This window comes from Natrix helvetica (genome assembly GCF_964273705.1).
Source record: "Natrix helvetica genome assembly, chromosome: 4".
NCBI classification, from domain to species: Eukaryota; Metazoa; Chordata; class Lepidosauria; order Squamata; family Natricidae; genus Natrix; species Natrix helvetica.
In genome coordinates this window covers 120,705,917-120,718,140 of record NC_138550.1, presented here as the reverse complement: position 1 = coordinate 120,718,140, position 12,224 = coordinate 120,705,917, and the positions used below count along the sequence as shown (strand labels likewise).

Sequence of the window (12,224 nt, the reverse complement as noted above, 5' to 3'; positions counted from 1 at the left end):
GTATCAGCTAACAAACAGAACAGTTTATTTAGATTACTGTTATAATAGTAGATAAGATAAAAGTGGAGATAACACGAACAATGGATATCCACTTGCAAGTATGGATTTTATTTTATCACTTACCCCTGAGGCTGTTTGTGTGCTTGGGGAAGCATTTTTTCTACAGTCATCTGAGTTTGTAGAAGAGGTGGAAGTTGGAGTCATAGGAACAGCATTATTGTTATTATTACCTGCAAAGGTAACACCCTGCATTAGAACAATTGCAGTGGTGGGATTCCAATATTTTTACTACCGGTTCTGTGGGCATGGCTTGGTGGGTGTGGCATGATTTGGTGGGCGTGACTGGGGAGGGATACTGTAAAATCTCCATTCCTACCCCACTCTGGGGGAAGGTTACTGCAAAATCCCCTGGGGCTCGGGAGGCACAGAATAGATGGGGGCGGGGCCAGTCACAGATGGTATTTACTGGTTCTCTGAACTACTCAAAATTCTACCGTTTCTCCAGAAGTGGTCAGAACCTGCTGAATGCCACCTCTGAATTGCACCTTAGAAAATTCTTCACCCCTGTTTAAACTCTTTGAATATATTTACCAGAGCATGATTTTGTCTTAGCTATATTCTTTGGTTTTCGTTTCCTGGTTTGAATTCCCTCTTTCTTCATAGCAAGAGGTCGGGGCACCTAATGAGAATGCAGAAACATCAAATTTCATAAATTTTCCTTTTAGAAGATTTATCAGCCTCCATCAGAACTATTATGCCATAAGCAAAATTACACCATTATGTTCAGTAGAGTTTAAGCCTTTAAGCTTAAACTTTAAGCCTCAGATCCACTGGAAGGTACCCTATTATTTATTCTCCCCAATGTTTCCAGTTAGAATTGTTTTAAGGTTTTTCTAAAGTTTAAAAATAAAATACATTAAAAAGCAAGGGTCTGCTCCACCCGCCCCCAAAACAAGCTTTTGGGATTAATAAGTCACTCAACATTTTTGTCTCTTCTTCCTTTCAGGTCTACTTTTTGAGTGTCCATACAAAATGTCCTGTATTTCATTAGATTGAATATCCTATCTACCAGAAAGAGGATCAGAGCAACTAGAGAAACAACTTTGGCCTTTTACATCAGGGAGAGAACAATCAGGTTGCTTCTGCCTCCGATGCTGGCTGGAGAGAACCTCAACATTGTATGACATGGGGATCAGGGTGCATTGCAGAAAGCACATTCTAGTTCCACCTGTTGTCCAAGGGAACAAAAACAACATTCAAAGCACAACTTCAGGGAGAGATTAGCCCACCTTGAATTGCATATGAATACCAGCAAGATGCTTACCATACTTTTAGGCTTTGAAGAAGACTCTGATAGAAACTTTTAAGCATCAATTTAGTCCTTTCCGTTGTAAATTTTGTTCTTTTTTTCTACCCCCCTCCCCCTCTGGCTTCTCCTTCTTTCCCATTATATATTGGTTTATAGCAATAGCATTTAGACTTATATACCACCCAATAGGTCTTAACAGCACTCTCTGGGCAGTTTACAATATAGAACATTTACATAGTGCTCCTAACAATCGGGATCCCTATTGGATCTTAGAAGGATGGAAGGCTGAGTCAACCTTGAGCTTGTTAGGCTCGAACTCCAGGCTGTGGGCAGAGTTTATCTGTAAAACTGCACTCTAACCACTGTGCCACCAGGGCTCCTTGGTATAAACAAACAATATGTGCATGGATAAAAACAAAGACATTCCTCTTGTCTCTATATGATAAAAAGTGGACCAAATCAACTAGTCTCTTTTATTATTTCTCATTTGTCAGCATTTAACAAGGAAGCTTATTTATTATGATAATGTTTCTAACTGAAGGATTCTTTAAAATGCAGAATAGTTCCTTTTCTTCTTATCATTCGTATTATATGACACACGGCAATAGCAACAGTTAATTACTTCTGTTTTGTATTCAGTATAGCTTTGCTGAAACATTATATGAGGGGAATGTGACAGAGAGGGATGCCATTTCTCTGTTGACATTCCCCTGTATCTTTTAGCTCTAGATGCAACTGCAAACACATAAAACAAACAAGCAAGGAAAGCATTTTTATTCCTCTGGGATTTCTCCAGCAGGGTTGGATATGGCCTTCCATAAATCTTAATAAGCATTTCCCCTGAGGGTCAGCTGCCCGTGAAACTGAAAGAGCTGGACAGAAACTGCTGCTTACCCCATGAAGCTTCATGTACAGGCCACAAGCATTGCACACGGGCTCTCCTTCTGCATTCCTGCGCCAAAGAGTGGTGGTTGTGGTATGACAGTTTGCACAGGACAAGCCCAATCGCCTTGAAGAAGGCTAGAGAGACAAACACAAGAGAAGGGGAAAACATCAATGGCCCAATGTGTGACTTGACCTTCCTCCCCCACAAGCAGCTGCAAAAATTTATAAAAGCGCCTGTGAAAAGAAGAGGAGGCACCAGTAAATGACAGGTAGATAAGCGAAGGCAGAGTCTCAACATTTCTCAAAAATAAAGGTCTCTATAGCATAAAATCATTGAAGCACATCTTCAGCAGCGAGAATCATGTTGTGTCTCCAGGCACCGCTTACGCATTTGGTCCCAGAGCTTATCTGACTGATTTCGGACTACATTTGTTTCTTTTTGTGCTCCTGTACAAAAACAAGGCCTTGGTTTAGACATGTTTAACTTTTCCCATTGAAATCCTTTATAGTCAAGGAAAGGTATAAATTGTATAGACTACTAGAGATGATTAGTAAAAAAGATTTTAAAAAACCTTTTTAGATTTTTCTGTTCTGGAATGGTCACAACCATCCAAATTGTTTTGACATCTTCAAATAAAGAATATAGCTGTAAAAAAAACTCTGCAAAACCATGGGGGGGGGGTATCTAAACAGATGTCTGAATTTGATAACCTCATAACATAAAATTTGGGACTTTTTTATCAGTTGTTGGTGAACTATGACTCAGGATGCAAGCAAGTTAAAGATTGTTGGATTTAGATTCATTAGCTGCTATGTAGTAATGGTAAATTTGGGAGGGGGGAACGTTAAATTCACACCAAATATTATACTTTGAGAAAACTGGCATAAGATGTTTTATTATTGATATGTTATTCCACTTCTGGTCTCTAAAGTGTCTGCTAAAACAGCTCATTCTTTAAAAATGGTTAGAAATGTTAAGAGTTTTCCATGTTTGCTGGCAACATTGTAAGCGCAACAATTTTAGAAAATAATACAATACAATACAATAGTAGAGTTGGAAGGGACCTTGGAGGTCTTCTAGTCCAACCCCCTGCCTAGGCAGGAAACCCTATACCGTTTCAGACAAATAGCTATCCAACATCTTCTTAAAGACTTCCAGTGTTGGGGCATTCACAACTTCTGGAGGCAAGCTGTTCCACTGATTAATTGTTCTCACTGTCAGGAAATTTCTCCTCAGTTCTAAGTTGCTTCTCTCCTTGATTAGTTTCCACCCATTGCTTCTTGTTCTACCCTCAGGTGCTTTGGAGAATAGTTTGACTCCCTCTTCTTTGTGGCAACCTCTGAGATATTGGAATAATGCTATCATGTCTCCCCTAGTCCTTCTTTCTCTTAAGCTAAACATACCCAGTTCCTGCAACCGTTCTTCATATGTTTTAGTCTCCAGTCCCCTAATCATCTTTGTTGCTCTTCTCTGCACTCTTTCTAGAGTCTCCACATCTTTTTTACATCGTGGCGACCAGAACTGAATGCAGTATTCCAAGTGTGGCCTTACCAAGGCATTATAAAGTGGTATTAACACTTCACGTGATCTTGATTCTATCCCTCTGTTGATGCAGCCTAGAACTGTGTTGGCTTTTTTGGCAGCTGCTGCACACTGCTGGCTCATATTTAAATGGTTGTCCACTAGGACTCCAAGATCCCTTTCACAGTTACTACTACTGAGTAAGGTATCACCTATACTGTACCTGTGCATTCCGTTTTTGTTGCCTAAATGTAGAACCTTACTCTTTTCACCATTGAATTTCATTTTATTAGATAGTGCCCAATGTTCAAGTTTGTCAAGATCCTTCTGTATCTTAAGCCTATCTTCTGGAGTGTTGGCTATTCCTGCCAGCTTGGTATCATCTGCAAATTTGATGAGTTCCCCATTTATTCCCTCATCCAAATCATTGATGATGCCTAATAGAATAAAACATTTTAAAGCTGAATTCCTTTTCCAATTTGCTGTTTTAAAAAATTATATATTACTAAATGTAACATGCCCACCAACTATATTGATTTAAATATGTATATGGTAATGGCTGCAAAGTTATTTTATATTTTTTATCAAAAATTCAATATGGTTCTTTCTGTAGAAAAATGGCTAATTAATGAAACTCAAGTTGTACGCCTAGATATTCAAAATAACTTTGCTTTTCAAAAGTGAATCTTTTGAAAGATTAATTAAAGTGATTATCTGAGTCTCAGGGATGGACTGTTGGGTGTTTTCTGCAAGAAAATTACCAAACCTAGACTGGACAAAGAACCCAATAAGAACTATAATTAACTGTAATTGTTAATCTCACTTTATGATTTATACTGCACTGATTATTGCTGATATTATCTAGATTTTATAAATGATTTGTGATTTAGTATATTTGGTTATTTTAAGCTAGTCAATGAAATACTGAATTTTTAATCTAGTTTTTTAAAGCTTTTCCCTGTTTATCTATTTTGTGCTTTATTTTTTCCTTTTCTGTCTTTTTTCTTTTCTTCTCTTAAAAATGTTTAATAAAAACATAATACGATGAAGAAAAAAATAATGAAACGTTCTTACACATTATGTTCCACTACATCTAAATAGCCCTAGAATATTTTGAAATATATTGTGTCACTGAAACTTTTATTTGTGTTCATATTATGTACATATTAAATGATATTATTGTATCATTTTATGTTAATTCTTCTCCTCTCCAACTGTTCTTAGTTCTTTCCTAATCAGTATATGATCTGGTTATTAAAAAAACAAACACTTCCCATTTCCACAAAATAACAAATATAAAGCAATAAGAGCCATGTCAAAAAGACAGTCTTCTGAATTACGATGGTTCCAGGAAATTGTACCAAGTCTGCCCCCAACCCAAAATTGTTTTGGGATCATCCGAATGTATAAATCACTTCCCTCTCTAGCCTGTGAACGTTCTGTAAAATAAGTCACATTCCAAAATGTTTTCCAGAAGTGGGCTTGCCTTTTAGAGGGCAAGAGTAAACTCAGTAAAATATCAGAACTAAAAAGGCCTATATTATAAACAAGAGAGTTAAGACTGTCTTCTGTGATGTTTGAAGCCAAGGAGAGTCAACTGTTCATCAGAAATAATTATACAGTTGTGGAGTTTATATCCAAAGAGGGACGAGTCCCCCTAAACAGATAACATGAAGGTAACCGGGTTATAACATTTCTTGCAACTGATCTCTCTTACACTAATTAGAGACAAGGAATTCCAGCTATATCATAAATCTGCTGTTTTGCAAAAGAATTGCAGCCTTAATTTTTTTTAAAAAAAAAACAGCGCCTGACGAGAGCTTTGCAAGCATACAAACACAGCACAGGAAGCTGCAGTTGCCTCCTTCAAGGTTATAAACGAATGCATTACAGCAAAAATTACTTAGCTTAGACAGCATCATACATCTTTCTGCAAAAGGATCCATTGGCTTACTAGTAACATTTCTCAAATGCTGGTTCTGTTAATCTTGCCAGCATAATAAAAACAAAATAAAACTAGTCTGGCTCTGCTTTTTTTTAAAAAAAATTATTACAGACAAAATTGTAACAGCCAACTTTTACTCATAGAAAGAACTATTTTGCTTTATTTTTCTTTATAGATCACCCAGGGTCTGCTATGGAAGATAACCAAACTTTTTAATGCAGTTCTAGGATCTGGAGAAGGCAACCACCGTTAATAGATATCACTGGATACAGTCTTAAAATGTTCTTTCGCTACTGTAACCAGAGATGCTCTCTGTATATCTAAAAATGTAAGTTATGCCTCTGCTTAAGTATGTTTTGACAGATCATCTTAGCTGAGCTCTGGAGAAAACTAAACAGAGACAGGGCTGGTCAATATTGGAAGAGAAGGAGATCCCAAGTCCCACTGATTAAACCAATAGTACCCAGGAAGTGAGAGGAAAAGTTCTCTGTTCACAGCACCTACTCTCTAAAACAGAGGTCCACGTGTCCTTGCCCTTACTATATCTTTAAAAACATGGTTATTTATTTCATTAATTAATTATTCCAAAAGTGCTTTTTCAAAAAACTTTGAAAAAGTTTGGACTTTGTTTTTTGAAGAGGTTTCACTTCTCGTCCAAGAAGTTTCTTCAGCTGGAGCTTGAGCTGAAGAAGCTTTTTGGATCAGAAGCAAAATGTCTTCAAGGAAAAACAAAGCCTGGTTGCCTTTTGAAAAAGAACTTTTGGGACAACCTGAATGACTGTGAATCTCCATAGACATTAATTAATTACTATACTGCCTGATTCCCAGTAACATTGGGCAGTCTTAGCTTTGCCTTAGGACTAAGTTGACCTTAGCCTAATCTCTCATAGGGCTCTGCATGCTAGTTTGAAAGTTCACTTCCGGATACCCATCATTCTTTCCTTTATTATACTGTTTCTTGCTGTTGTTAATATCATTCACCATGCAGACCCTTCCTGGAGTCAGGCAACCCTATAAATGTGATAAATAAAATGAAAAAGCTGGTAGGCTAGAGTGAGATTTAAGAAAATATCCCAGAAGAAGCAAGCCAGGTCCATAACATGGCTAAGGAAACACTCTGCACATGTCGATTCCAATACCCGGAGTCAAATAAACCAAGGGAGATTCCTTTTCCTCCAGCAGTGCTGAGCAGGGAATTGGACTAATAGACCCCCAAGGACACTTTTAACTCTGTTATTTTGTGTTCTTTATTCTGTAGACAAACTCACTGGGATCTGCCCCGTGGTGGGATTCAGCCAGTTCGCACCACTTTGAGAGAACCGGTTGTTAACTTTCTGAGCAGTTTGGTGAACTTGTTGTTGGAAAAAATAATTAGGGCAGAGAACCGGTTGTTAAATTATTTGAATCCCACCACTGGCTCTGCCAGAATGCAATTCTGCCTGTACTCAGTGGGTGTCACTACATGAGAAACGTGCTGTAGTGACTCAGTTAAAATAAGGCGATTAATGCCTTCTCATTTAAGGATGTTATTTATATTATTTACTATTACAGCTAAATGCTGTTGTTATATTTTACACAGATCAATAAAATGTATCCGGTTACGATAACAAAAATAGAGTAAACACATCCCTTAAAATGTTGTTCTAATGATGGGTATGCTGTATAAGCATAAGATTTTTGGCAAAAGAAATAATATGAATTTCTAGATATTCAAATTTATCAGAAGCAAATTGATCAGTGTTGTATATTTTTTTAAAATAGCAAACAGTTTTGTAAATGTATACACTGATCTGGGTGGAAATGTGCCTTAACTCGGTCACCTGAGGAGTGGGCAATCACAGAAATTGAACAAGTAGATAAATATATATATATATTATAGCTGATAATAGGAGGAGAGCCTGTGGTGTAGTGGCTAACAAATCTGCCTAATATGTAACACATCCCAGGTTCAAATCCCAGTAAGGGTATGGCTAGCTGATGAGAGCTAAATAGCTTGAAATGGATCCATACTAGTCTCCCTTTATTTATTTATCAGCACAAACACAACATATATAAATAACATATATATATATATATATATATATATATATATATATATATATATATATATATATATATATATATATATATATATATATATATATATATATATATATATATATATATTTGAAGTTGCTATAGAGATATTTTTTTCTGATCTCAGTATGACTAATTTTTGCTGGATTACACCCAGTAAATGTCACAATATTACTATATTCTCAATTTAAAAAAAAAACTCAACAAAATTTCATTTTCAGACTCCCAAGAAACCCATTTAAATGAGCATACGTTTTTCCTTGAATTTGTGAATGATATATCTTTTTCAATCTATTGTGATAGTTAATTATTTTTTAAAATAAACATTACTACCATGGAAACACAGTGTGGCAATACATATCATATTTCTGTTCTTAAATGTTAACATGGGGACAATTTTTCACATATGAGAAATATACATCCATGATTTCTCTTGTCTACTTGTTTGAAATGCATAGACATAATTTAGGGAGCAGCATGCTATAGCTGTAAACAATACAAGGCAGGGCAAATGAATTGGAGAAAAAGAAACATGACAAAGCATTCAGTTCCCTTTATTCCTCCTAATTAGATTATGCTTCACTTAATGAAATTAGGGAGATAACCAATTGCAAAATCCTGGCAGTGATTAACTCTGAAAAGCCTTCTGGTTTAAGGGAACTTGATTGTATAGATAATAATCTCATAAGAAAAGTGTGATTTTTAAAAATACATTGTCTCTAATTTGACGGCATTATTTGCTTGTATGTCCTTCAACAGATTGGCAGAGATGACACATCTTAGATAAATAAGAATGGAAACAAAGTGCTGATTATTTGTATTACAACATACATTAAACAAAGTTAACCCAATAATAGCTCACAGCTTGAAAAAGCTGAAGTGAACTTGAAAGTTTGAGATAAAATCTGTTAGCTCTCTGTTTATAGCTTCATGTATTTTAATATTTATTTTAGGAAAATATATGTAAAAGTTAAAATTTGCATCTACTATCCTATTATTATCAGCTCATTTTAAAAACACTGTTTAACAGCAAAAGTGCAAATTACTGCTTCAAAAAGCTGCATTTTTAATTATTTCTTCTCAGTGTCGTCCTGCATACATTTTGCAAAGACATGTTTTTCAAAAAATACCAATATATAAAAACATAAGTTATGATGCCATTATTATTCTATGGTCACCAGTAGTAGGATATATAACTGATCATATATCCCAAACCTTTTCAATAATGATGATGATGTTGAGGCTGATAATGATGATAATGATAAAGTTTCACAAAATAACAAAGTCTGAAAAAATGATTTTGAAAGATTATGGCATAAATCAGCTATCCAAGTGGTTATCGGCACAGTGGATGCCATACCAAAACATCTTGTCAATCTTCCATCTGTCAATTACAAAATGCCGCACTGCTTGGATCCACACCTATTCTACACCTCGCGTGCCCTAAGAAATGGCTCCACGTGCCACCTGTGACATGCGTGCCATAGGTGCGCCATCACGGTCGTAGGTTATTGAGAAGAACTTAATGGGTATGAAGGCCCACGCTAGCTAAAGAAATGGTCGCCTTGACTTCACATTATTGTTTGTATTACAGGAACAACAATAAGAAAACCCAGAGAAGCAAAAGCAGTGGAGGAAATACTGGGATAAAAAAAAATTGGGGGATAAAATATTGGGAGGTAAAGAATCCTTGGAGAAGGACCAGGACAATGGAGATGGAAGGTTCTCTTGCTTCTTTTCTTTGCTCTGAATGTTACTGTCCCATCTTTCACAGCAGCATTGGAGATTTATCACTTTGGTCCTCTGCCTTTGATACAGAACAGATCAGACCACTCGCGTGGCTTTTAAAAAACACCTCCCCTTAATTAAAAAAATAAGTTTTATATCCCTTCAAAATGAATGGCAACAATTAGGGTTTACCCACTTCTTGCATCAATTAATTTAGAAGGCATTAACATGAAAATAGTCAGGAATGCTTGAAGTATGTTTTGCAGATAGTCTCATTCTAAAAAACTGGTAGTTTCTAATCCTTATGTACACTGACATACTTTAAATTCTTGAAAACCCAGACTTAAAAATCTCAAGGCTCACTTGGTTGGGAGTGAGCACCTCTGTTTTGGTTTTGAAAACATAATGTGTTGCCCCAATGATTTGCAAAGGAATATTCATTAAGAAGACAATATCTATATTTTTACTAGAACAAAGCAGGCAACAAGCTGCTTATATGCTTATATGCTAAGCTAAACTATAATCAAGGGCTTTTGTTTGCTTTCAATTACCAAAAAATTTAAAATGTTTTTTAAAAACCCCACCATATTTCTAAAAGGATTCAATATAGTTTTGAAAGGAGGACAACCTCAAGAGAAAATAATAGTTTTAGAATTAAAGTCACCCGTGGTGCTCCTTATCAGGGCACAAAAATATATGCTTGAACATGTACTGTCAATTCTCACTAAAAAAGTAGACAGCAGGCTACTTCCTCAGATGCATCATCCAAACATAAATAACGTTACCACCCATTGTTTGCAAAAAGATTTGCCATCTTAAATATTTGCAACATTGCAATTGTGTCTACTAAATCAAGCAGAAAAGCAACCTCAAGACACTATTGACTCTATATTGTGGTACTATGGAAGGTCAGGGAATTGTGTAGCCTAGTGATTAAATTTAAATAGATATAGATTGAGTTCTTATTACATTGCTGTTTTCACAAGCAGTTAAATAAATGTTTCATCTATTGGTACTGTAGCTGTATTCCCACACACAATAATTATTTTATTTTACCTTAGATGTGGCTTTAGAGTGCCATGGGAAGCAAAATAAAAATGAATTCAGTAACACCATGAAATGGGTTCTATAACCCTAGCTCCTGAATTCACATTGGGCTGTTTTTTTAAATGTTATTAATAGACTATTTATGGGTATAACCTTAGAGGGGAAACAGAACTATAATACTTTTATCTCTCCACCATCACCGCTACTACTCACCACTCTCTTCTGGGGTTTGATCAGGGGCCTACTTAGGCCATTCATCTTGGTGTACAACCCACAGGCATTGCAGAGATAGTTGCCAGTCCCATCTCTTCTCCACAGGGGGGTCTGGATGGAGCCACAGTTGACGCATTCCCGGCTCTCATTCAGATCATCCAGGAGATCTACAACAAAGGCAGGCAGGAAGGCTGGATTAGCATGGAAGTCAAGAGGGAGGCCCAGTTGAAGCACTGTTCAGCTATTTTACTCTCCCCCCCCCACACACATCCTCATCAGGACTCCCCCTCCAAATGCAAAGAGGAGTCTCCCATCATCATCATTGCTTTATACAAAACATTACTTTTATCTCCCAAATTGTTTCAATCACAGCCAAAATCAATTCAGTAGGAAAGCCCAATGAATTTCCATGGAACTAAATTCAAGAGGTGAGATAACACCAACCCAGCTTTGTTTGCAGAGTGGGAGCCCTAGTAGGAGCGCCTTCATGGGGCAACCTTATACATGTTTTCCTAGGACCAAGCCCTGCTCTATACAATAGAAGTAATTGCAGCTAAAACATACACAGGCTTCCAGGCTGAGTTCTGTGGAACAGATTTCTGAGTAAATAAGAGGTAGGAGAAAGCTATTATTAGCCCTCGTTCACAAAGGTGCAATTAATTAGACCCTGTAATCTGGTCGTTTGGAGCACACATTAATTTATTACATAGGAATAGCAGAAACAATATTAAAATGTTGCCCTATTCTTTCCCCAACCCTTGACATGACTTGATGCGATAGGAATTTCATTCTAATCCTGCTCCAGTTCCTATCAGACACTCTTCTATTCATTCCCCCATGGAGATATTCTGAGAAACTCCCCTCCTCCTTTTCCCCTTCCCACTTTTGCAACTATGAGATAATTATGCTGATACCTCCTTCAGCCTCACACTCCAACTTTAACTATGCAGCAGCGGCCCAATTTCGGTATCCAGATTGCTTCTCCTGCCCTCATTTGGTATCTGGCTTAAAAACACTGCGGAATAACAGAGCGTTGGAAGAGACCTTGGAGGTCTTCTAATTTAACCCCTGCTCAGGCAGCAAATCCTATCTCATGTCAGACAAATGGCTTGTCCAACCTCTTCTTTAAAACTTCCAGTGTTGGAGCATCCAGGATGAGTGGATCAGTAGTGATTGTGCCTGCTATCATATTTTGATCAAAAGGGGTTCCTTTTTCCCTTCACGTCCTTTCTATTTAACTCCCAAAGCCTCTTTTTATCTGTTTTGCTGTAAGATCCTTAGCCGTACATCACTCTCTTCTTTTCCAGTATCCATAGCTATGGATGCTGCAGGGAAGTGTTTGAGGTTCCCAATCCCAAAGGGCATAATTTAAGGCAGGAGTCACCAACCTTGGCACCTTGAAGCCTGGCAGACTTCAACTCCCACAATTCCCCAGCCGGCAAAGCTTAGGGCAGAGGTCTTCAAACTTGTCAACTTTAAGACTTGTGGACTTCAATTCC

At 37.0% G+C, this 12,224-nt stretch overlaps 1 protein-coding gene across 4 annotated transcripts in view; it reads right to left on the bottom strand.

Moving 5' to 3' along the window:
• The window catches only part of GATA6 (GATA binding protein 6), a 34,617-nt gene that overhangs the window by 8,637 nt on the left and 13,756 nt on the right, over positions 1 to 12,224 (bottom strand). For all 4 annotated transcript variants that reach the window (XM_081951718.1, XM_081951720.1, XM_081951719.1 and 1 more), the window contains exons 3-6: positions 10,726 to 10,892; positions 2,204 to 2,329; positions 592 to 679; positions 124 to 230 (exon numbers count right to left, since the gene is read on the bottom strand). In XM_081951718.1, coding sequence (XP_081807844.1) covers positions 124 to 230; positions 592 to 679; positions 2,204 to 2,329; positions 10,726 to 10,892 — 488 coding nt within the window. The remainder of the gene's footprint in view (positions 1 to 123; positions 231 to 591; positions 680 to 2,203; positions 2,330 to 10,725; positions 10,893 to 12,224) is intronic.